The sequence below is a fragment of the Canis aureus genome, chromosome 24 (genome assembly GCF_053574225.1).
Source record: "Canis aureus isolate CA01 chromosome 24, VMU_Caureus_v.1.0, whole genome shotgun sequence".
In the NCBI taxonomy this organism is placed as follows: domain Eukaryota; kingdom Metazoa; phylum Chordata; class Mammalia; order Carnivora; family Canidae; genus Canis; species Canis aureus.
Window position 1 is genome coordinate 33,068,000 of NC_135634.1, and position 26,839 is coordinate 33,094,838.

A 26,839-nucleotide genomic window follows, 5' to 3' on the forward strand; every position below is an offset into this window, starting at 1 on the left:
CTGAATGTAAACTATTTAGAAAAAATTTGTGTCTTACACATGTCTACAGAATATTTCAAAATATCTTCTGTATTGATTGTCTGCTTTTTGTTTTTTTTTTTTTTTTTTTTTGATTGCTTTTTGAATTTCACTTGTATTGTGAGGATTTAACAAAGAATTTTATAAAGTATTAAAATGAATAGTTTTCTATAAAAGTCACATCATTTTTATTATGATAGGTGTGTTAGAAGAAGCCAGATTTTTTGGAATTGACTCATTGATTGAACACCTGGAAGTGGCAATAAAGGTAAGGCTTTTTTTTTTTTTTACATTAGCCAGTGTTCAGTTATTGTAGCTGTTTCCCAAAATGCTCACTCCACTGATTTCTTAATATATTCTTTAAGAATTCTCAACCACCAGAGGATCATTCGCCAATATCTCGAAAGGAATTTGTCCGATTTCTTCTAGCCACTCCAACCAAATCAGAATTGCGTTGCCAGGTAATTAAAGCAGGCTTTTACATGACTTATTTGTATCAGCAAAGCTGTGAGTAAAGTTTTACATTCTTGTAGGATTTTTTTTATTGTTGCCTTATATTCCTTTTTCAAAATAAGATAGAATTTAGTTATGGTTTATAGCATTGACTTATTACCAGAATGGTTAGCGAAAAAAGAGATATAATAGCCTTTTATATTATCTAATATGTGTTATGTAGCCGTGTTTGAATAGTGCATCAAATTGCAGCAATTAAAATAAAAAGTCAATTGTTGGTACAGTTATTCTGTATGGCCAGTTAGTGGCAGATACTTTTATGTATTATAGCACTAAAGATTTTAAAAACCACAGTATTCACTTTTTAAGAATAAAGCTACCTTGTATTATTGAATATTTATAAAATATATAAAAATAAAGATTTAAATAATACCTATCAATACATACATGGCCAAGAGAGATTGCTCTTTAGAAATTTCTGCACATAAATGAGATATGGCCATAAATGAGGCTGGAGTCTAATGTTATGTTTAGAGTTTCTTTTACTAAGAACTCATTAAGGACGCTAGTTTTATCAGATCATGTTTTCTAATAAGCTCCAAAAGACTGACCTTCTAATTGCATCTAAGAAACTTGGTGGTTAGCTATAGTAATTAAATGTAATAATAACAGATGGCTTATAGTTTGTGACAGTTTGTCTTTTTTTAATTTTAGGGTTTAAACTTCAGTGGTGCTGATCTTTCTCGTTTGGACCTTCGATATATTAACTTCAAAATGGCCAATTTGAGCCGCTGCAATCTTGCACATGCTAATCTCTGCTGTGCAAATCTTGAACGAGCTGATCTCTCTGGATCAGTGCTTGATGTAAGAATCATTTTTTTTTTGTTATAAGAGAATTAAATGTTCATTTTTTGTTATAAGAGAATTAAATGTTCAGTCTGTTGAACAGTCTCAACAAGCAGAAATGATCTCGTTCTCACTAGAGCTTTTTCTTGAAAACAGATAATTTATTAAGTTGATAAACCCCAAGGCTCTGAAGTGAAATGTGTTGGTTTTATAATTTTGATATCCTTCAATAAGTGAAGATGTGAAAGATTAGCAACTATCAAGAAATCTTGACACTACATGTTCATCTTTTCAATATATTGTACTTTATCAGGACTTATATTTTCAGTGAATTAGGAGGGTAAAGCTAAAAAAGACCTTTGAAATCTATTCAACTTCATTTCTGAAGTAGAGAAATGTTATTGCTCTAGAGGTATTTGGCAGAGATATTGTGAAATAAATGTGTGTCAATCTGTGTAAGTCAGCATCTCAGTGGCTCTCCTCTCTACATGTATACACAGGTGTTTGTGTTTACATGTATGTATGTATACGTATGTATATGCAGTTGACCCTTGCACAGCGCTGGGGCTAGGGGCACTGACCTCTGTGCAAATACATATATATAAACAAAATTGTTATATATATACACATAGACACACACACATAACAATTGCCTGTGCTAATTTGGGGTTAGAGAATGGATGCAGAAACAACAGTGAAATCTACCAACTTCTAATAACTTTAATTTCCTTAATAGGAAATAGGAAAGCCCTATATGTCTTTTTTTGTTTTTAAAGATTTTATTCATTCATGAGAGAGACAGAGAGGCAGAGACACAGGCAGAGAGAGAAGCAGGCTCCATGCAGGGAGCCTGATGTGGGACTCGATCCTGGGTCTCCAGGATCACGCACTGGGCTGAAGGCAGCGCTAAACCACTGAGCCACCCGGGCTGCCCCCTATATGTCTTTTGAATTAATAATATCTAATATAGTACCTTGCCTTTTTTTTTTAAAGCTTTTATTTATTTGAGAGAGAGAGTGAGCATGAATGAGGGAGGAGCAAATGGAGGAGGAGAAGCAGACTTCATGCTGAGCGTGGAGTCCGACTCAGGGATCAATCCCAGGCCTCTGGGATCATGACCTAAGCCGAAGTCAGACACTTAACCAGCTGAGCCACCCAGGCACCCCAGTACCTTGCTTTTAGTAGTCATTGAATAAATATTCATTGAGTTTTATAATTTTAGTTGTATTCCTTACTTGTAACCTATTTTACCATGAAGTTTATAGTATCAGATCTATAACAAAATCTGCCAATATACATTCCCAGTATTTCAACTCTCCTTGACCCATCTTATGAGGAAGGACCACATTGGTAGCAAAATAGGCAAAAGACTAGCAGCACAAAGAAAGGGTTTGAAGGACCTACTCTTTAAATAGTGAAATGTTGAGAGACCACTGTGTGGCTTTTGTTAAGGACAAGACAAACGAACAAAAAGATAAAAAGACAGATTGGGTCATTCAATACAGCTGGTTTTAAATTCTGTTGAATTGTAGTAGTACTGCAAACCTGAACAATAATTTTCTTACCTGTAAATACTTGTTCTACCCGTAGTGTATAATTGGTAAGCTGAAGTGCTATAGAATTAAGTTTAATTACTAATGATAGAAATGGCTCATGTTGGAGAGTCATTGCCCAGGGTATATAGGCTGTGAAGTCAAAACTAATTGTCAATTGTCCTTGGCATTTGAGGATGATTGCTAATGAGTAGCTGTCGTATCCACAAAATATGATGTGTGCTAAGCACTCTGCCACGCAAGATTTACCTAATGGTTCCACCACTCTTTTTGGACTTCTCACCCAATGTATCCCTCATGGGCTGTGAGGTCTTTCCATAGGAACCATGCAATTCTGTTACCAGCTAAGGTGATGTCAGTTGCTGTCCCTATTAAGAAGTCCATGCCACATTATCTATTCTGTCAGCATGCTTTAAAGTGTTTCTTCTACGTGCTCTGTGTGCCATCAGTGACTTCAGCTGCTGCATAGAAGCTGGTATAATAATTTAGCTGTTACATATCTGTTGCACATTCTCATTCAAGATTTATACATGGTAAGAGCTGGCAGGATCATCAAGTGTCATCTGTTGTATGGTTGACTGAGAAACTTAAACCTAGAGATTTGCCCAAGCCCAGAAAGGCTAGTTTGTTAGCATAGTTGGAGCTTGCGTCTATAGCATGTGTTTTCTCTTCCTTATTTCTTTTTTTTAATGACTTTTTTGTGTGGAAAATGACAAACATACAAAAATAGAATAATATAATGAGTCCCCCTTGTTACTTCCGTTACTCAGCTTCAACAGACATTATCAGCACATAAACAATTTTGTCTGCACCTCTTTTCACATTATTTTGAAGCCACTCATTCTTTCGCCTATAAACATTTTGTTTATCTCTTAAAGTTAAAACCATCTGGGCTCAATCAGTTCAGTGTCTGCCTTGGGCTCAGGACTCAAGGTCCTGGAATCAGGGCATGCTCCCAGCTCAAGGAGGAGTCTGCTTCTCCCTCCCACTGCCCCTCTCCCTTACTTGTGCTCTTGCTCTTTTTTTCAAATAAATAAAATCTTTTTTAAAGAAGATCAAGACCATTTTTAAGACATAATCGTAATGCCATTTATCATACTTAAAAAATAATGGTAATAATTGAACTACTTTCATCAAAACCCTTTTCCCCTTGATACAGTAAGATAGCAGAACTCTTCGAGATGCAATGCTAGTTTACTGAGTAGCTGAATTCTGTATCTTTAGGGTTGATGACCTGCTTTACCATTGATGGATAGAGTGTGAAATATGTTCTGTAGTTAAGATAGAAAACTTCACTGAATTTCTTACAAATCTGTTTGTGAGATTCCATAGTGTATAGCCTTCAGTATAGAGCTGTACTTATAATAATCTTAGGATTTTCTTGTGTTGTTGTGGTTATTAGATTTAAAACAACAAACATTAGTTTTTTAAAAATCCCCCATGTATCAATCACCCATTCATCCAAATCAGCTGGTCTAATCTATACTCCCATCCACTTCTGCTGCTTCCCTGTTTTTAAGTATAGTTAACATACAGTGTTATATTGGTTTTATTAGTTTCATGATAAGTGTATTTTTTTTTTAGATTTTATTTATTTATTTGCAAGAGAGAGAGCACCAGGTGTGAGAAACAAAGGGGGAAGGAGAGGGAGGTTAAGAATCTCAAGCAGACTCCACATTGAGGGTGGAGCCAGTGCAGGGCTAAGTCTCATAACTCTGAGGTCATGACCTGAGCCAAAACAACCGAAGTTGGACGCCTAACTGACAGCCACCCAGGTGCCTTTTCATGATAAGTTTACTCTTAATCCCCTTCACCTATGTCATCCATTTGTTTATTTCTTAAATTCCACATGTGAATGAATCATACGGTATTTTTCTTTCTCTGATATGTTTCAGTTAGCATTATGTCTTCTGCCTCCATTCTTGATACAAATGACAAGATTTCACTCTATTTTGTGGCTGAGTAACATTAATGTGGTGTGTGTGTGTGTGTTGTGTGTGTGTGTGTATACCACATCTTCTTTATCCATTCATTTATTGATGGACACTTGGGTGCTTCCGTATCTTTGCCATGTAAATAATGCTGCTATAAACGTAGGGGTACGTATATATCTTTTTGAATTAGTATTTTTGTTTTCTTTCAGTAGATACCTAGTCGGTAGATTACTGGATCATATGGTAATTTTTAATGTTTTGAGGAAGCACAGTGGCTTTCCACAGTGGCTCACCAGTTTTCCCACCAACAGTACATGAGAGTTCCTTTTTCTTCACATCCTCACCAACACTTGTTATTTCTTATGTTTTTTATTTTAGCCATTCTGACAGGTGTGAGGTGATATCTCATTGTGGTTTTGATTTGCATTTCCCTAATAATTAGTGATGTTGAGCATCTTTTCATGTGTCTGTTGGATATTGGATGTCTTCTTTGGAGAAATGTCTGTTCATGTCTTCTGCCCATTTTTTAACTGGATTATTTGTTGTTTTGGTGTTGGGTTGTATAAGTTCTTTATATATTTTGTATACTAACCCCTTATTGGATATGTTATTTGCAAATATCTTCTCCCATTCAGTAGGTTGTCTTTTGTTGGTGATTTCCTTTGCTGTGCAGAAGTTTATTTTGATGTATCCTCAATAATTTAATTTTGTTTTTGCTTCCCTTGCCAAAGGAGACTTATTTAGAAAAATGTTTTTATGGCTGAGATCAAAGAAACTCAAAGAAAACTGCCTGTTTTCTCTTCTAGCATTTTTATGATTTCAGGTATCATATGTAGGTCTTTAATCCATTGAGTTTATTTTTGTGTATGGTATAGGAAAATGGTCCAGTTTCAGCCTTTTGCATGAAGTTGTCCAGTTTTCCCATTTGTTGGAGAGACTGTCTTTTTCCCATTGTATATTCTTGCCTCCTTTGTCATAGTTTAGGGAGGGAGGGACAGAGGGAGAAGAAAAGAGAGAATCTTTAGCAGGCTCCATTACCAATGGAGCCTGACATGGGGCTTCATCTCAGGACCCCGAGGTCATGACCTGAGCTGAAATCCAGTGTAAGACGCTTAACCAACTGAGCCACCCAGGCGTCTCTCCTTTGTCATAATCAACAATAAAAGCATGGGCCTATTTCTGGACTCTGTTCTGTAGATCTGTGTGTCTGTTTTTGTGTCAGTATCATACTATTTTGATTACTAGAGCTCTGTAGTATACCTTGAAATCTGGGAATGTGATACCTAGGGTTTTGTTGTTCTTTTTCAAAACCGCTGTGGCTATTCAGGGTCTTTTGTGTTTCCATATAAATTTTAAGATTATTAAAAAAAAAAAAAATTAAGATTATTCTAGTTCTATGGAAACTGCTATTGGTATTTTGATTGGGATTGCATTAAATCTCTAGATTGCTTTGAGTAATAGGAACATTTTAACAATATTGGTTCTCCCAATTCATGAGCTTGGAATATCTATTTATGTCATTTTTAGTTTCTTTCATCAGTTTTATAGTTTTCAGGGTACAGGTCTGTCATCTCCTTGATTAAGCTTATTCCTAGATATTTTATTCTTTTTGGTGCAGTTGTATAAGTAGGATTGCTAATATTCTCTTTACTACTTCAATATTAATGTATAGAAAGACAACAGATTTCTGTATAAATTTTTGTATCCTGAGACATTACTGAATTCAGTTACCAGTTTTATGATTATTTTTTTTGAGGGGTGGACTCTTGAAATTTCTATATAGAGTGTCACATCGTCTGCAAATAATGAAAGTTTTACTTCTTCCTTCTTTACTAGCTTAAATTCCTTTTATTTCTTTTTCTTGTTTGATTGCTATGGCTAGCACTTCCAGAATGAAAAGGAAAGTGATTTGAGTGGACATCCTTGTGTTGTTCCTGATCTTAGAGGAAAATCTCTCAGTTTTTTCCCCAGTAAGGATGATGTTAGCTGTGAGTGACATTTTCCTGTATGGCCTTTTATATGCTGAGTTATATTCCTCTAAACCTACTTTGTTGAGAGATCATAAATAGATATTGTGCTTGCTAAATGCTTTTTCTGCATCTATTTAATTGGTCATATGGCTATCTTTTCTCTTGTTAATATTGGTTGATTTGCAAATATTATTTGTAGGAATAAATTCCACTTGATCATGGTGAATTCAGTTTTGTAAGTGTGTTGTTGGATTTGGTTTGCTGCTGTAATGTTGAAGACTTTTTGCATTTATGTTCATCAGAGATATTGGCTTCTGGCTTTTGTTTTTTTTTTTTTTTTTGTAGTCTCTTTATCTAGTTTTGGTATCAGGGTAGTAATGCTAGCCTCATAGCAGGAATTTGGAGTCTTTCTTTCCTCTTTCAGTTTTTGGAATAGTTTGAAAAGAATAGGTCTTAACTGTTATTTAAATGTTTAGTAGAATTCACCTGTGAAGCTATATGGTCCTGGATTTTTGTTTGATGGGAGTTTTTCAATTACTTACTCAATTTCATGACTACTAGTCAATCTGTTCAGGTTTTTTTTTGTTTTGTTTTGTTTTGTTTTTTTCTTCTTCCTGATTCCGTTTTGGGAGGTTATATGTTTGTAGGAATTTATTCATTTCTTCTAGGTTGTCCCATTTGTTGGCACATAATTTTTCATAATATTCTCTTACGATCCTTAGTATTTCTGTGATGTCAGTTTTTATTTCTCCTCTTTCATTTTTTATTTTATTCAAGTCCTCTTTTCTTTTTCTTTAATGAGTCTGGCTAAAGGTTTATCAATTTTGTTGAACCTTTCTAAGAATGAGATCCTAGTTTCATTGATCTGTTCTGTTGCTCTTTTAGTCTGTATTTCATTTATTTCTGTCTTAGTGTTACTTTTCCTTTCTTTTACTGGCTTTGGGCTTTGTTTATTCTTCTTTTTCCACTTCCTTTAGGTGTAAGGTTAGGTTGCTTGAGCTTTTTCTTGCTTCTTGAGGTAGGGCCTATATCTTCCCCCGAGAACAGCTTTTGCTGCATCCCAAAGATTTTGGACCATTGTATTTTCATTTTGTTTTTTCTCCATGTATGTTTTTAATTCCCTCTTTGAGTTCTTAGTTGACCTACTGTTTGGTAGCATGTTATTTAATCTCCAGGTATTTGTGTTCTTTCTACTTTTTTCTAGTTTCATACCATTATGATCAGAAAAGTTGCATGATATGATTTCAATCTTTTTGAATTTGTTGAGACTTTTTTGTGGCCTAACATATGATCTATTCTCATTGCACCTGGAAAGAATGTGTATTCCACTGTTTTGGGGGGAATGTTCTAAAATAATTTTTTTTAATTAGAGAGAATGAGCACAAGTTAGGGGAGGGAAAGAGGCAGAGGGAGAAGCAGACTCCCTGCTGAGCAGGGAGCCTGATGCAGGGCTCAATCCCAGGACCCTGGGATCATGACCTGAGCTAAAGGCAGACACTTAACTGACTGAGCCCCCCAGGTGCCCCTCTCTCTCTCTCTCTCTCTCTTTGGTAAGGTATGTTTTAGAGAGCAGGGGGGAGGGGCGGGGGGGAGAGAGAGAATCCTTAAACTGACTCCCTGCTGAGTGTAGTGTCCAACACAGGGTTCAATCCCAGGAACCTGAGATCATGACGTGAACCAAAATTAAGAATTGGATGCTTGGGATGCCTGGGTGGCTCATCAGTTGAGCATCTGCCTTTAGCTCAAGGCATGATCCCAGTCCAGGGATCGAGTCCTGCATCAGGCTCCCTGCGAGGAGCCTGCTTCTCCCTCTGCCTATGTCTCTCCCTCTTTCTCTGTGTTTCTTATGAATAAATAAATAAAATTTTTTTAAAAAGTTGGGTGCTTAACCAAGTGTACCACCTTGGCACCTCTCCATCCCTCCACTTTCAATCTACATGTATCTTTAGGTCTGAAATCAATCTCTTGTAGGCAGCATATAGGTGGTTCTTGGTTCTTTTTTATCCAATCAGCCTGTATCTTTTTTTTTTTTTTTAAGATTTATTAGAGAGAGTGTGAATGAGTGGGGGGAGGGGCAGAGAGAGTGGGAGACAGAATCCTCAAGCAGACTCCACACTGAACAGGGGAGCCCAAAGCTGGGCTCAATCCCAGATTGTGACTTGAGCCAAAGCCAAGTATTGGACGTTCAACCAACTGAGCCACTCAAGTGCCGCAGCCTGTATCTTTTGATAGGAGTGTTTAGTGTATTTATATTCAAAGTAATTATTGATATGTGTGTACTTAATATCATTTTGTTACTTATTTATGGTTGATTTTGGGGTTCTTTTTTGTTTCTTTTTTCTCTTGCTCTCTTCCCTTGTGGTTTGATTGTTTTCTTTAGTGCTTTACTTGGATTTCTTTTTCTTTATTTTTTGCATATCCATGACAGGTTTTTTGATTTGTGATTGCCTTTAGGTTCATATATAACATCTTATGTGTATTGGTATCTATATAAAGTTGATGGTTGCTTAGGTTTGAACCCATTTTGAATGCACTAAATTTTTACTCACCCATGCCCCATCCCAACACTCAATTTTATGTATATGGTGTCATACTTTATATCCTTTTATTTTTGCAAATCACCTGAGTTTTGGTTCTTTAAATCACCATACTAGTTTTCATAAGTGATTCATCTGCTGCTTTTATTATATTTGTATTTACGTTTTCTAATTTTTTACTCCTGATTATGTCCTTTTCTTTCCATTCAAAGAATCGCCTTTAACATGTCTTGTAAAGCTGATTTATAGTGATGAACTGCTTTAACTTTTGTTTGGGAAACTTTTTATCTCTCCTTCTATTCTGAATGATAGCCTTGCTGGGTAGAGTAGAATTGGTTTCAGGTCCTTTCCTTTCAGCACTTTGAATATGTCATGCCACTCCCTTCTGGCTGCCCATGTCTGCTAAAAATTCAGCAGATTACCCGGTTTCCCTTTTATGTAACTCTTTCCTTTTTTCTTGCTACTTTTAAATTCTCTCTTTATCACTACTTTTTGGTCTTGGTGTGGATGTCCATGGGTTGATTCTGTTGAGGTCTCTGTGCCTCCTCGATCTTTTCTGCTCCTGTTTCTTCTCTGAGATCTGTGTAATGCGTATTACTACACTTGATATCACTGAGTTCCCTTAATCTAGTTGCATTTTTTTATTCTTTTTTCTTTCTGCTGTTCATCTTGGTTGCTTTCCATTACTTTGTTCTCCAGCTCACTGATCTGTATCTCTGCTTCCTCTAGTCTATTATTTATTCCCTCTTGTGTATTTTTAATTTCATTTCTTCATCTGTGATTGATTCTTTTATATTTTCTATCTTTTCATTAAGAGTTTCACTGAGAGGGATCCCTGGGTGGCTCAGCGGTTTGGCGCCTGCCTTTGGCCCAGGGCGCGATCCTGGAGACCCGGGATCGAATCCCACATCGGGCTCCCGGTGCATGGAGCCTGCTTCTCCCTCTGCCTATGTCTCTGCCTCTCTCTCTTTCTCTCTCTGTGACTATCATAAATTTAAAAAAAAAAAAAAAAAAAAAAAAGAGTTTCACTGAAAAAGAAAAGAGTCTCACTGAGATCTCACTGAGATCTTCTCAAATCCAGTAAATATCTTTTTGACCATTGTTTTGACTTCTCTATCAGGCATATAGCTTGTCTCCATCTCATTTAGCTTTTTTGCTGTGATTTTGTCCTGTCCTTTCACTTGGGACATATTCCTCTGTTTCTTCATTTTGTCTAACTCTCTGTATCTGTATTAGAGTCAGCTCTGTCTCCTGTGTTTTTGGTTTTGTTTTGTTTTCGTTTTCGTTTTTTAATTTTTATTTATTTGAGTGACTGAGAGAGAAAGAGAGAGCACATGAGCAGGGGCAGAGAGAGGAGGAAGTAGGTTCCCTGCAGAGCAGGGAGTCTGACATGGAGCTCAATCCTGGGACTCTGGAATCATGATCTGAGCCAAAGGCAGATGCTTAACCAACCGAGCCACCCAAGCACCCCTGTCTCATGCTCTTAAAAGTAGTGGCCTTATGAAGAAGAGGTCCTATAGTGCCCTGTAGTTCAGTATCCTTTGTTCACCAGAACCTGGCACTTCAGGCAGAGGTGTCTCCTATGTGTTGCATGTGCCCTGCTGGTGTGACTGAGCTGCCTTTTCTTTCAGTCCAGTTGGCTACTTTAGTGCATTTTCTTGTTGTGGGCAGGATTTGGTCCCTGTACTGTGAAGGGCCAGTGGGGAGCCATGTTGGGTTTATAGTTGGGTCAGACTAGATGCCTAGCCCCAGTCTGTTTGCTGGTGCTGCAGTCACACCTAACTGGGGGGCACTCTCCCTGTGTGTCACCTTGGGAACTTTTGATGATAGTTACAGTCTATTTTACCTGGGTTCACAACACAGAGAGCACAAGACATTTATTTTCATATTATCAGCTTCCTGTCTTGTTAATATTTTCAAGTATTTGAAACACAGTTGTCTTTTAGTTATTTTGGTCCTTCCAGGTCCTCATTTATCTTACCTCTGAGTCTGAGTTTCTGTGCTACCTTGTGTAATTGCAAAGGCAGAAGTGGAAAGTGCATGTGCATTTCTCAGTTGTCTGTGATTTGATCTGTAGCTTATCTCCCTTTCAATAGGATTGACTGTAGGGTGAATGAAATTGCATATATAAAACAGGATTGTGTTTGTTAGATATGGCAATAACATAACTTGATCAGCCTTAGGATTTTAGAATCCTCGGAGATACATTAACATAATTTAAAATTCTAAAATACATTTTTTAGTTTTTTCCTCTTTGTATATTGCACTGTAATTTGGGTGTTCAAAGTTGACAATGTTGTGTACTAGTGATTGGTACAGAAAGACCCAGCAAACAACTTGTAGTGTTTTGTAGCCAGATCATGCTGTGAACTACTGGCCTTAGTATTCTGACCTTTGACATGAAGATAGTAATAGGATTGAACATCAAGAATTTGGTTGATTCCTACAGAAATAAGGAAGAGAAATCCCTACCCTTGACAAGTTTATGCTTTTCTTATTCATACGTTTCAGCTCTCACATTGTCACACCCAGGGCTAAATAGAAATAGGATGTCATAGTCTGACTCTCCATTTGTTTTATCTAAACTCTTAAGTTTTGTGTAAAATGGACATGCTATTGTTAATTGGGCTGTTCTTTTAAAACTGCTTTTTTAAAAGAACTTTTTCTTGAAGTAGTTCTCAGTTCTTATTGAGTCTAGATGGAAAGATCTTCATTATAAACAGAAAATAATTGATGGTAAGTGTATGCAACTGAGCTTCCACTCCTTGTCTGTTTTTTATTTTACTATTTGAGCCATTTTTTTCTTTTCCAAACAAAATTCTGAATGTTATAATATGGACTTCTCTTTTTCTTGCCAGTGTGCAAACCTCCAGGGAGTCAAGATGCTCTGTTCTAATGCAGAAGGAGCATCCCTGAAACTGTGTAATTTTGAAGATCCTTCTGGTCTTAAAGCCAATTTAGAAGGTGAGCTTCTACCTATAAGTACGTTTTCTGATGTGAAAACATACCATGAAGTAAAAGGCCCAGTAATAATAAATAATAAATAAATAAATAATAATAAATCCCAAAATAATTGTTTTGGGAAAGTCATGATCACTGTAGGGGGATATAGATTTCTTCTGTCCTCATACTGGGAAAATTAGTAATGAGTAAATTTGTCTTGATCTCAGTCATGTGCTAGGCAAGAAGGCAGGGGAAATCCAGCCTCTAATATTGAATAAGGCTAAGGCTTTAGTTGGAGAATTACATATCAACATCTCAAACTTTGAAACTAAACAGCATACTCTTAATCTGACTAAAATGAATTTCAGTTTGCATAAAGCCAGGCAGTTTTTATCATTGTTAGATTTACTGTTATATTTATGAATTCCGATTGCTCTGTTGTGTCAGTGAACTGGTCACTTCATTTATGTGTATGTTTAGAATACAGGATACTTACCTTCCTTATCATAAACTTTCAGGGGTTATTATAAAAGTGCTGTTTATCTTAAGACCGAATTAAATTCCTCCCTCAAAATATAGCCTAAAACACTCTTAATTCAGAGTATAAGCAAGCAGTTTTTTAACAATGAACTCTTTCTATGTAGAAGTTGGTTGAGAGACTGAGATTTATGGTTCACAGAGTTCTTTCCAAAAGTTAAAGGAGCCTGTCATCAGTCACCTCCATTAAGTCATCTTGTGGTTTTTTGAAGGTAGATGACTATAAATATCTTTAAGTTCACCTACTCCCCCTGTATGTTAACTTTAGGTGCTAATCTGAAAGGTGTGGACATGGAAGGAAGTCAAATGACAGGAATTAACCTGAGAGTTGCCACCTTAAAAAATGCAAAGTTGAAGAACTGTAACCTCAGAGGAGCAACTCTGGCAGGAACTGATTTAGAGGTGAGTCACTAATTGCTAAAGAGTTTTTGTTGATCTACAGTTACTGAGCATCTCATGCAAAATTTATTGAAATTATAAACAAAGTAGTTGGCTGGTACAAACTGCCAAGTGGCCTGCCAGCACAGCTGGAGGGATGTTTTCTTATCGATTGCTTCTTTAAACAAATTGGAATCCCAGAGCAGGATTCTGTTACACAAGTCAGAGATGCCAGTTTCAGATTTGAAGATTCATCTGACATTCACTCGAAGTTGATTTCTCCTCTTTTCTTTGGGTCTCCTTCAAGTAGCTCAGTTTGATGGGTGCTTTATAAATCTGATTTATTGTGTTTTTTGTAAGTTTTAATTCCAAACAATTAAATGGGGCCAGTTTTTTTTTTTTTAAACTACTTGAGAGATTTAAAAGATATACAGGTTTGAAACCAGGTTCTGAGAAAGCCTGTTCTAAGTGGGAATCATGTTCTTTTTGAATCTCAACTTCAGATTTTAATTTTGTCTGTGCATCTCCTTCATCAGAATTCTATATGTTGTCTTAATTTGCAGTGTAGCTAGCATAGTCATGTGCTATTGATAGATCTCTCAGTGCTGTCCACTAGCATTTTCTGTGAGGCTAGACACGTTCTAAATCTGTTTTGTAGGGGATCCCTGATGGCTCAGCAGTTTAGCGCCTGCCTTTGGCCCAGGGCGTGATCCTGGAGTCCCAGGATTGAGTTCCGCGTCAGACTCCCAGCATGGAGCCTGCTTCTCCCTCTGCCTGTCTCTGCCTCTCTCTCTCTCTCTGTCCGTCATGAATAAATAAATAAAATCTTTTTTTAAAAAAGTCTGGTTTGTATAGTAGTAATCAGCACTATGGCTGTTGAATACTTGAAATATGGCCAGTGCAACTGAGAAATGGATTTTTAAAGTTTTATTTAAATTCATTTAAAATTAAGTAGCCAAATGTGGCTCTTAGAATCATATTGAACAGTATAGCCCTATCCAAGAAACTCTGGCCTAGGTTGGATTGGAGAGAATAGTAGGTCTAGGTTAATTTTAGGCCTGTTACAGATTTTTTTTTTTAATGTTTTGCCTGTTCTCTTGATAGGTCTTAGCAACAGAGTGGCAGGCCCCATTAAACTTAAAAGCAAAAAGAACCAGCCTAAGGCCAAAAGTATAAACCCATTATAAGCACAGTTATTTAATTTTGGTACTGTCACCAAAGATGATTCAACCCCCGCCCTTGGTTTTAGTTACCATGTAGCCAATGTGGATAAACACCAAAAGTCTTCCTGGTTGCAACTGATTGCAAAGACTAATCAGGTTCCCTGTTGAAGTACAGCTGGTAACATTCTGTCCTAAAAGGTTATGTGTATTCGCCTACCATCCCCAGGGACTATCCAAAATCGATCTCATCTGCCACTCTGTTTGTGGTCCTGAGAAATTTAAAAGCAGCTTCGAATTGTGGTGGTAGTAACTGTTTGTTGTATACATTTGCTAAAACTCGTTGAATTGTGCATGTAATTTGGGCGTTAAAAAAAAAAAAGGCAGTTCCCTGCTTTAGAAATATTCGAGTTGAGGAATGGCAAAATCTATTTCATAATTTAATTTAGGAAGTAAAATCTCTTTCATTCAGATTTTTTTAATAGTGTTTCCCAGCCTTGTTCATGTCTTTTGTTATTGTTCATGAAATACAATAAATTTGCATAGATAATATTTACTACATTGGAGTCCATTCTGGATTTTAAATGACTGATTTTAAAATGTATGAATGGGAGACACACACTTCCTCTTGAACCTTTGTCTATATTTGTGACAGTCAGCCTGAGCATCACCTAGAGAAAGCAAATCCAGTAGAAGAAAATCTGACTTTTTTCCCAAAACAGAAGTTTTCCAGAAATAACTGGTTTTCATGATAACGTGAGTTTCGTGTGCCCCAGGAATCATTTTGAGAGGGAACAGAAAAAGGCCCTAAACCTCCATCTTATTTTCATGAATATTGTTTTTGTCTGCAGAATTGTGATCTGTCTGGGTGTGATCTTCAAGAAGCCAACCTGAGAGGTTCCAACGTGAAGGGAGCTATATTTGAAGAGATGCTAACACCACTACATATGTCACAAAGTGTCAGATGAGAATTTCAGGGCTAGAGGAAGAAGCCCAAGATGCAAAATGTTTTCCTTATCACTTTTTTTCTCCACCCACTCAGTTGTCTAGAAGAAATAACACTGTAAGGGAAAAAAAACAAAACAAAACATTTAGAGGATTATGCTTGTTCTCAGCAGTGCATAAAGGAAAAAAGTAACTTTTTTCCACATTCTGATTTTAACAGAGAAGCACTCATGTAATAGATGTAGGGAAGCTAGATTAGCTTGCTGCCTTTTGAGTGGAGGTAGGGGGATTTGCCTGGCTTTATGACCGGGAATAGGATCTATTATATTTGCTTTTATATAGGCATGATATGGAAATACCATCTTGGTTTGAAATGTATTTTGAGGATTTTAATTTATGAAAAGCACAACATATGCAATTATATTTATTGAATCTCTAGATGCAGTATGGATATTTAAATTGTTAAACTTTATGAAAATATTGACAAGTTCAGGTTTATTAATAGCTTTAGTGATGCGCTCCCCTACTTTAAATACCTGTCACGCCGTGTTAATATGGTGAGATCAGACTCCCCAAGGCTCTCTTTTCAGGTTCATTTTTATAATGTTTATTTTTTAGAACAAAGCAGTAGCTAAATTAAATCCTCAGTTCTTACTGATTGGGACAGAGTGAAAGGAAAGACCTCATTGTCAGCTCAAGTTAAGGTGGAACTCTTCAGATGGACAAAGAATATACCTGTTGCTACTGCTTTTAAATGAGCATCCTTAGAATTTCATTGTAAGCAAGTTCCACTCAACGCCAGACCAAGCAATTTTATCACTTTACACTACTAGCCTTGTTTCCTCCTGTACAGTCAAAACACGCATAGGAAGATATGTCAAGACCAAAAAACGTAGGTGCATTATTAATGTTAATTTAATTCAAATGCCAGATAGCTTAAACTTAGAAATAGGTATTAATAAATCCCAGTCCACTGCAATCCAGGCTATAAAATGCAAATGAATCTGGCAGTCATCTTCTGGACATGAACATAACTGCAGCTAAAACCCTACAATGGGGAATGAGGGGATTTTAAACTGACAGTTTATAGCCACCAAAAAACTTAAATAAGAATAAAGGCATTTGGTTGGTTCAAGATGTAATACCAATCAGTCAGCACCTGTGGATCTTTGACTTCTATTTTCTGGTTTTGTTTAAATGAATTCTAGCCTGATTTTCTTGAGTCCTGATCTCTATGGTAGCAGAGATAGGGCCTGTATTTCCTTACCAGTGACCCATGTCCTTATGTCTACCCCAAGAGCAGGGATGTAAGCTGTGTCCAAATAGGTTCTGAATTCTACAGACTCATCAAATTGAAGCAATGAATCATTAAGAACTACTTTGTCTCCTTTGGGAGAATGACATGTCTTCAATATTTACGTAGCTTATTCTTCTATATATACATATGCAAAGCTTTCCTGAACAGTAAAGGGTACAATATGCATAGTGGGCGATCGGACCTTTACAGGTGAGGGAAAGCATCTTCAGAAATGAATTATTTTCTTTGCTTTATTATTTTTACCAAGACAGAGAAGTATTGTATTGAGAGATATCTATTTTCATAATCAAATGTGCCTAAATTATATTTAAATCATTTCACTCTGTACTATATTTTCAATAATTATAGAATGTGTTTTCATCCACTTAAGGGTACCTCCGTAGACATAACCTAAAACTGCAGAAGAATCTGAAAGATCTAAACATGGTATGCTTAGACACTGCAGATTTTGGATCTAATGTATACTGCATTAATAAATGATGTGAAATGTTGAAAAGGAGTTTCTTGTCGTACTTTTGAAAATCAGCACTTTACTGTATTTTGCTTACATTTCTTCAACATATGTTCATGACCAGCCCCAAGAGTCTGGGTGGAAAAGAAAATGCAACATAACAGTGTAATGGATTCGTCTCTGAAAGTGCCATTAAAGTAACCTTGCTTCTGAAAGCATGATTATTTTGTGACCCTCTTTTTAAAATCTACCATGTTAACAGCACAAAGAAATTTCATTAATTCTGAGAAAACAAGACTGCCTTCCAATAATTCATTTAATTTGTGTTACTCTTTAGCTGATGAACGTTATAGGTTAGCTTTATTAGGTTAGTTAAGTACATTGTCCCCAAAACATTTTCACCTGACACCTAGGAGAGAGTTTTGACAGAGGAGTTTCAAAATAGTAAATACTGTAAATTAAACACAAAGCGATGTGATGGAACATGTGTACACACAGATAAAAATACAGTTGGAGGTGGGGGACTAGGAAAGGGTTTAAAACCTAAATTAGTTTACCTACATGGATAAAATTCAGTACTCGTGTAATTGTTGAGAGCCATACATAGTATTTTGTAATATAATCTAGTTCTTTCAAATACAATTTCAAAAAAATTTTAGTAGGAAATGTTGCAAATTCATTTTCTTATGAAGGTTACTTTCATAAATCAGGACCTGGAATATTTTCTCCAGTTGCTCATTTTATGAATTGGTGATTTATACTGTAAATCTACCCCCATGTCAACTTCAAATCATGTTTAATGAAAAGCCCTAGAATTTCATTAAATTTCCAAGGAGGTGTTATCTTTAAAATTAAAAAGTACACCTCTACAAAGAAAAGTGGTTACATTATTTTCTGTATAAAGCGTCTTATTCAAGGATTAATTCTCTGAAAGCCTTTCACAACCTTTAAATATGTCAGCAGGAGTTCATCACACATTCTTCCTGCTGAGATTTTACATTAGGGCAAAAAAGAGGTTTGCATCCATCACTCATCAAGATTATGAAGTCATTATTGTAGCACTTATAACTTTGAGGTGTTTCTTTTAATGTTGAAAATGAAACCATTTTCCCTCTAAAGCCATACACTTTAAGGTCTGGACATTTCTAAATTAATAAAAAATTATGACAATTATAAAATCCAATTACTTAAACCCAGCTTACTAAATTAAGCTTCATGATAAATGGATCTATCCTTGGAACTATAAAAAGGTTCAAAGTTTGTCACTATCAAAATTCCATTAATTGCATGTTTAGTCTCTTATTTGATACTGTAGAAAATAAATCTCACCTTTGCCCTTGAGATCTATGTGACCTAAGTATACAACACAGATTTGGCATAAAGCATATTGAATGTGTTTATACACCATGTGGCTGTGTTCATCCAAAAATTTCAAAACATGTTTCAAAAATGAAATACCAACTGGTAGAACTAACCTACAAGATATCCACAGATGCTTGTCCAAAGAAAAGTGCTTAAGCTGACTATAAGGGTCAGAAGTCTTAACTCCCATTTCCTTAGTCCTGACCAAAGGCCACATCTGCTTAAGCAACACTGTTAGAGGTGCACCTCTTTCAGCAAATAGGAGGTCAGTTGGACGATTTGAACACTGTTCAAACTAATGCACTCTTGAAAAAGCTTCTCATTACCTTTGTATTATAGTGAGATAACTCTCATGTCAGAATGAAACTTAAATCATTCAGTGTCTAAGGAAATAATAATTTAAATGAAATACATCACTTAATATTTTTAAATTCCCCTCTGTTTGCAATTATACTTGAAGGCTTATCCCCTTCTCCACCCTATCATGAGACTCTGACAACCTCCACAGAAATGGCTGGGTAAAGCAGGGCAGCCTGGCTCTTTATGCTGACATCCTTGAAAATGTAATTGTTCCCAAAAAACACTGGGCAATGACTGATTGGTTTAGATTCTACCAGAGGAGAACTTGCCAATCCTAGCTCTAAAATGAGCAAATATCCAATTATTTTAAACCATTTTGCTACTTAGCTAATGTAACAGCCCTCACAGACAATTGTACAGGAAGGTTTAATTCTATGTCAGATAAAACATCTTTGATGCAGAAATAGAGGAAGCATTAAGCCTAATCTGGTGTAAAGGTCTTTTTTATTCATTTGTTCATTCAAACTTACACTTATCCAATGCTGACTAAATGCTAGGGATTTAACAGGTGTTTAAACAAGATAAATAAAGTATCCTAAGGGTTAGCCACTGGGTTGGAACACATATCTCTAAAATTTGGATAACGATAGCAACGATAATAATATCATTATCCAAATTTGGCAGGACTGTTATAATAAGTGAGGTTGGTCTTAGTCACATGCCAGTTAACTACTATTATTTCTCACCTTTGTGTTCTTACTACCTTCCTACTACACAGCGATTTGCATATTTTAACTCAAATAAGTATCTACTTAAATGAGTCAAATTGTCCACCCACCAGGTGGTCTTGGGCTTAGTATATTCTTACTACAGTGTTTCTCCTTAACTTTCTGATGCTAAAGAAGGCTTTCCAGGTAAGTCAAGGAAGGAACCTGGTGGGTAGGAGACTGGGGAATTTTCAGACTCCCATGATCTGCTTTAGGATCCTATACAGGTATAGGTAGGTTTAGTGCCAATAATCACTTATTATGTATAAGTCAGCTCCTCTTACAAATGAAGAATCAAAGAGCTGAGACCAGCTACCAGGCATCCTGACTCAACTTCTTTCTATAAATATTATGTGGCCTCTCGTGAAAGCTTTTATGTGTGCATTTAACATCACTTAAAGTACGACAGCTATTTCCTTGAACTCTGGATACGTCTGTCAGTTTCCTCAAGAGAATCCCACCTAGCCAGATTTTAATCTCTGAATTATGGTCTCAGCTATAAAAGTCTTAGCTGAGGTTTTAATGGCCACAATTGAAGTAAATTTAACAGACACACCAGTGGGTGTTCCAATTACACACACTATTAAGGGCTTTTTGTGAGGATTTAAAAAAAAATGAGTATTAAAACCCTCATAGTCCATGTGCAGTATAATTTACCAGCAGGAAAGATTTCAGTCCCAGAAAAGTTTCATATAAAAAGGAAGCTAAGAAATGACAAATCACAGTACTCCACAAACTCCCAAAAGAAGCTCGGGATTTCTTTTGGCAATTGGTCTGCAAGCAGGTAAAACGCTTTGTGTTTCTAGCACTTGTCCTAGACCACATGCTTTGTCTGTCTGTAGGGCATTTTACACCCACAGGGCTAAATCCAGGTGTGACAGTATCTAAAGAAACCTTGACCCTTCTGGTCCTTGTCACCCCAGGCCACAGAAATCCAGCGTGTGGGGAATAATTACAACAGCTCATCGACCAGCATTTGATTTTGTCTTTAGCCTCTTTCCTGTCTGATGAAAATTAACTTGAAGACTTTGTGAGCGTTCCTCCCGTCATGAGCTAATTCCAGCCTGCCTTGGCCACGGAGGCATCTGGTCTGGGGCTTAGCGCTTTGAGAGGTGTTGAGTTCTCTCTCACGCTCACAGATGGTCCGGCCAACACTTATGCGTGGAAGACACTCAGCAAAATGTAATTAGTGCCACGGTGTATGCATTTAATGTCATACAACTTTATATTAGCCAGAGATTCCTAGCAGGAGCCACCTTTCCAAGCAGATGGCCCAATTCTCCATATCTCAGGAACTGATACAGTTGAAAACTAACTCATTGCCGGGTGGGTGGGGGAATGTTGAGGCAAAAAGGTGAACTTGATAAGGGAAGGAATCCTGGGGTTTGGATAGCCAAATAAGTACTAAAAATAAAAATAGACTAGCTTAGTACTAAAATATACTGAGCATGGAAGTTCCAAGTACCGCCTTTATCCCCAGCGGCTGAAAAACCTGAAGCAAGCACATAGGGATGTGTGTCTCAGCGTCTGGGATGGAAGCAGACAATCGCTACTTCTGCTTTCTGCACCGTTAGCATATAAACATGAGGCTTCTCACCAAAAGGTCTTTCTTGCTCAACCCAGTCTGGGTCCATTCTGGCTGTTGCATTGCTGTTCCTTAGCATGGAGCCAATTCCAAAACTTGTAGCTGGACTTCTCCTGTTGACCTTCTGTGTGGTGAGCTGCTCCGGCCAACACTGGTCCTATGGACTCCGCCCTGGGGGGAAGAGAAATGCTGAACATTTGATTGATTCATTCCAAGAGGTAAGTCTCTTTCATCTTCAATATAAGACGTGGCTTATGCGGTTCAATTCTGTGTTAACATTCTGTGTGTGTGTGGTGGGGTGGGGGGCACCTGGGTGGCTCAGAGGTTGAGTGTCTGCCTTTAGCTCAGGTAGTGATTCCGGGGTCCTGGGATCGAGTCTTGCATCAGGCTTCCCGCAGGGAGCCTGCTTCTCCCTCTGCCTGTGTCTCTGCCTCTCTCTCTGGGTCTCTCATGAATAAATAAATAAAACCTTTTAAAACAAAAACAAATCCAGGGAACCCTGGGTGGCGCAGCGGTTTAGCGCCTGCCTTTGGCCCAGGACGCGATCCTGGAGACCCGGGATCGAATCCCACATCGGGCTCCCGGTGCATGGAGCCTGCTTCTCCCTCTGCCTATGTCTCTCTGCCTCTCTCTCTCTCTCTCTCTGTGTGACTATCATAAAAAAAAAAAAAAACAAAACAAAAAAAAAACAAAAACAAATCCATTCTGTGTGTCACCCAACCGTACTACCCTGCTCTGTCTACCCCTGGTATTCTGGAAGAGGTGAGACACTTGCCAAGGCAGGTCCCATTCTTGCTCTCTATTCAGGTAGGGACTAAGGAAACAAACAGCAGGAACAATGCCAAGAGATGCAGCAACATGTGCGAAGTGGTGTGTCGCACTCTGAGTATCTAGAAATGCCAAAGGAATTCGAAACGACGGGATGGGCCCAAGTTCTCCAGAACTAGATGATTCCTTGAGATTTGGAGAGAAAATCTTAGAACTCCTGCTTTTTTTTTTTTTTTTTTTGGTCATATTTCATCTTTTATTTTTATTTTATTTTTTTTAGATTTATTTGTTTGTTCATGATAGACAGAGAGGCAGAGACACAGGCAGAGACACAGGCAGAGAGAAGAAGCTCCATGCTGGAAGCCCAACGCGGGACTCGATCCTGGGACTCCAGGATCGAACCCTGGGCCAAAGGCAGGCGCTAAACCGCTGAGCCACCCAGGCGTACCCCCCATATTTCATCTTTTAAAAGTATCTATGGTACTAGGCCAGTGTACATTTTCATAACTTATAAATAAGTATTCTTATCAAGAGTGCAGGCCCTATCATTCCTTTTTACTGAAATGGGTGTTTAAGGAAAGAACTTGAAGGCTGCTACTGGGGAGGGTTAGCAAACTTAAGGACACAAAATATATCCTGAAATATATCCTGGAGTGGATTTCATATAAATTAGATTTCAGTACTAGGAGCAGCACTCACATAGGGTAGTTTTTTAATCTATAAAATGAGACTTCTTGGGGTCATATGAAGATAGCAGGAGAAAGGCCTTAGATGCTAGCTGGCTAACCACCCCCCCCCCCCCAGATGATAGTGGATTAATAAAAATACAGTTGGTACTGTTTCTTAATGGGAAAAAAAACAAGACCTAAAGGATGAGTAACTTGGGACTGAGACACTTAATATGGTGCTGAGAATAGGAAACGAGAGAAACTTAAAATCATTTATCTTTCTTTGAAAAGAAATACCTCTTTTTGGAGAAATAATAAAGATAATTTAGCATGAAATAAAGATGCCCCAGAATCTGAAATCTCCTCTCCACAGATCATATGTGAAGTAAGTCATAATTAACTATGACATCATTAATAAAAACTAATAGAAATCATTCCGATTTGTAACTAGAAACTCCTAGACATTTTGTATACTGTCCGCTCATAAGGTTCGAAGTACTTCATTCTCATCATCTGTAGGGAGAAAATATTCTCTCCTTACCACCACCATCACCTTCAGGAGGCCCCACCCAATTGTACAAATGCCTCAGGGCGGATCTATGTTCTTAAAATCCTCGTCCCACAATTCCCTTGACTTTCCACACATAGTTCTTGGTGAAAATGGTGGAAAATACCATTCCATTTCTTGATCTCCTTCAGCAAGAATCACGTTCTTTTTCCTCAGATGGCCAAAGAACTTGATCAACCAGCAGAACCTCAGCACCTGGAATGCACCATCCACAAGCCCCGACCTCCCCTCAGGGACCTGAGAGGAGCTCTGGTGAGTCACAGTGGAAATGACAGGGACCTTTAGAGATGGAGAGATGCGACCCCTCAGGTTGTCCACCACCTCTTGGCCTCTGTGAGGCTTACCTTCCTGACTGCCTGAGTTCCTCCTGGGGTAGGGCCTATTTGTCACACCCCCCTTTTCAGTGGGTAGGCAGTACTAATGGTTAGAACCTTTTCCCCCTTAAATTGAAATCTCTCTGTAACCTTTATCTCCGAATCCTGGTCTAGCCTTTAGGATGACTCATACATTTCTGCCCGCTGTTACATGTCAGTTCTTCTCAGGTATTAACTGACCACTGCAACCCACCCTGGACTCTAATCTAGGCTAATCCACCCTTCTCTGCGGGACTCCTTAATTCTTCCCTGATGTTCTTGGTTTGGTGTGGTTTTTTCCTTGGAAAAATGTAGAACTCAAAAATGGTGCTCTACTTCATTTTTTTCCCTCCCTTGGAATAAAAAAGAATTCCAAACTAGTAAATTTATAATTCAGAGCCGCATATTTGATTTCCAATTTTCTGATGGGATTATAACAATCTCCAAATCCCCACCCCAAATGGGAGCCTACTAACCTAATGCAGGTTTTTGATAATGAGAAAGCAAGTATACAGAGCACTGAATATAGAGGTTGGAGCTTGAGCTCATCGTTGGGACTTTCAGAGCTCCTGTGGTCCCCTTATTTGCGACAGTTAGGGGCACTATAGTTAGTTACAGCTATGCCCACGAGCAGGGAAAGCCTGAATAAATCATATATAAACACAAGCTATAGCTTTCACCTTCTCCATTGACCACCACTTCTGCACCCACGGTTCAAAGAAAAAAAAACAGAGATCGTTATTGGTTTTCTGTGTCCATTCCTACTTACCATATAATAAAAATCATAGTGAGCAGTGAAATTTCCCCAATGTGACCTTAGAAAGAAAGAGGGGAGACAAAGCAGGGTTAATTACACTGCGATCAGGGGCGCCTGGGTAGCTCAGTCATTGAGCATCCAACTTTTGGGTTTAGCCCAGGTCCTGATTCCAGGGTCCTGGGATCAAGCCCCACATTGGGCTCATGCTCAGCACAGAGTCTGCTTGTCCCTCCCCCTCTACTCTTCCTCCACCCTCCACCCCGTTCACACTCTCTCTCCCCCTCTAAAATAAATACAATTAAAAAAAAAACAAACTGAGATCAGACCTTTCTTCACCTCCTTCATAGCCTATCCTTAAACTATTAATGTTATGGTTATTAAACAACTTAGAAACACATGATCTAATATCTCTCTCTAGCACTTTTTCGTGCACAAAAATAAATGGCTCTCTTCTTTCTATATCGGTATTTCAGAAATTAAGATATCAAAAGCATAGTGAAATCCAGCTAGTAAGACCAACCTTGATATATTTTTTGCTCGTGCATTTTTTAGGAAAGTCTGATTGAAGAGGAAACTGGCCAGAAGAGGATTTAAATCCGCTGAACCAGAAGGATTGGCGACACAAGTATAATTCTGACATTGACATTTGTGACTCGTTTAACATCTGTGAATTGTGTGGATTTCAGATATGCTTACGCTAAGTTCACATATTTCATGGTGAAAGTGCTGTGTTGTGAATAAAGTGGCATAAGCATGAAGTCTTTAAGGCAGAACTCTGGTGGGGGAGGGGCACTGTAAGCCCATGAAGGGGAGACGCTGAGTATGGGGCCCAGGAGACAACATAAAGTCGACATTATTGTTGACTAAGGAAATCCCCTGGCTCTCCGCCACCACTCCGTCCTAAGAACAGTCACCTACTGGGCTGGGCCCCAAAATCTGATTCAGCAACAGTTTTCTGGGGGAGATCGTAACTATATTTTTGACTATACACCATCAAAGTGAGGCCACGGCCAAGGTTTCCCCCCACTTGGAAAGCTGTTCCCTTCCTTGACTGCCTCCAATCCCTCTGAAAGTCAACTGGAGGCTGAGAGGCTAGGGAAAGAGGAGGCTCTGCTGGGCTCCTAGTCCAGTGCTCCTGCTGGCCACATGTGGTCTCCATGTGTTCACCACAGCAAGAGGTGTGTGCTGAAGCTTGGGACTCAGGCCTAAAAAAACAGTGTTCATCTCTTTGGGTGATCTCTCTTGAGAAATGCACTGGAGTACAGAGTCTGTTGATGAAATTCAGGTGCTCCTGTGCACCTTGGTCAAATAGCATTGCCACCATTCATTCTCCACAAAGACCAGTGTCAGGCTGTGTGCAGGGACAGATGCATAAATATTGTCATTAACCCTCACAATGACCTTGGAAATTAGTTATCCTTGTCTTCCCTTTAAAGTGGGGAGACCCAGGTTTAATGTCTGTCAGGTCTGTCGGGGTACATGGGCAGGGCGGTGAAGGGCAGCTGATGGTATTAGATTCCAAAGCTAGTACGTATTTTGTTAATTGGTTATATTTTGTTAATTGGAGCTTAAACAGGATCCTGAGGCTCATGTATTGGCTTCGTTTACTAGCGACCATTTTTCTGTGGGGTCCCAGACACTATGACACCAGTTCTCAATTAGCCTCCTAACTTCTAATCATTTTGAGACCATTTGAAAAACTAATTTCAGAAAGGTTGCCTGATGTCACAGCGACAAACTGTGCCTGTGTTCACACGGCAACGATCAAGGCCCTTTCGCTGTTTCAGTCAGAGCCTTCCTCCTCCTCTCCTTGCCCCTCCATCTCAAAAGGGCCTGTGTTAAGGAATTAGAACTGGGGTTTTAAACAGTCCATGGGAGAGAACTCCCCCCCTTTTAATACAGATCAGCACAGTGCTAGATTCCCCCAAATATTTCCATTTGAACAATCTCTCAAATAATTTCCTTACTCCCACTTTAATAAAATTAAGCAGAGATGTAGTTCCTAACCTACTTTGCAGAACAAAAGGCAAAACTGCCTATTTTCACTAATCAATACATTACAAGGCACGAGAGGCTTCCACCTGCCAATTTTTTTGTAGCTATTTTTTTGTTACTAAAAAGAATACCATTTACAATCTTTACATTAATTAGTTAACATATTTAAAGAACAGGGCAACACATTTTTTTAAAAAGATTTTATTTATTTACTTGAGAGAGAGAGAGAGAGAGAGAGAACAGGTATCACCTCTGGAGGGGCAGAGGCAGAGGGAGAAGCAGACTCCCTGCTGAGCAGGAGCCCAATGAGGGGCTTGATCCCAGGACCCTGAGCCAAAGGCAGGGGCTTGACTGAGCCACCCAGACGCCGCTCACAATCACTTATTTTTTACATTCTGTTTGGAGTCTCAGTTTTCCAGAAGCTATGGGCTTCCCTGAATGGGCTACAGAGATGCTCATCCAGCCACCTGATGATGCAGATGTGATAAGCTCGGGATGGCATCCAGTAGTTTGCGACTTACATGAACATGTTGGGTATTTGATTCTCAAATGACCAAAGGCCTAAGGAGGAGAGTGAAAATGACCTCTTTATTAAAATTTTACACATTTTCCTAAATCTGAAGAACTGTCTACCTCATCAACGCAGCTTCAAAAAAAGTTCAGTTGTCATTCA

The 26,839-nt window shown here is 38.2% G+C and overlaps 2 protein-coding genes across 2 annotated transcripts in view; both read left to right on the forward strand.

The window, feature by feature from the left end:
- Positions 1–17,088, forward strand: part of KCTD9 (potassium channel tetramerization domain containing 9) — a 38,259-nt gene extending 21,171 nt beyond the window's left edge. Inside the window, exons 7-12 of the mRNA XM_077868805.1 lie at positions 219–286; positions 384–479; positions 1,186–1,335; positions 12,170–12,275; positions 13,060–13,193; positions 15,181–17,088. Coding sequence (XP_077724931.1) covers positions 219–286; positions 384–479; positions 1,186–1,335; positions 12,170–12,275; positions 13,060–13,193; positions 15,181–15,297 — 671 coding nt within the window. The 3' untranslated portion in view covers positions 15,298–17,088. The remainder of the gene's footprint in view (positions 1–218; positions 287–383; positions 480–1,185; positions 1,336–12,169; positions 12,276–13,059; positions 13,194–15,180) is intronic.
- A 3,119-nt stretch (positions 17,089–20,207) lies between these two features.
- Positions 20,208–24,929, forward strand: GNRH1 (gonadotropin releasing hormone 1). The gene is made up of 4 exons (XM_077868806.1): positions 20,208–20,256; positions 21,134–21,275; positions 23,218–23,313; positions 24,724–24,929. Exons 2-4 carry the CDS (start codon positions 21,135–21,137, stop codon positions 24,763–24,765), a joined length of 279 nt encoding a protein of 92 aa, XP_077724932.1. The 5' UTR covers positions 20,208–20,256; position 21,134; the 3' UTR covers positions 24,766–24,929.
- The last annotated feature ends 1,910 nt before the right edge of the window (positions 24,930–26,839 follow it).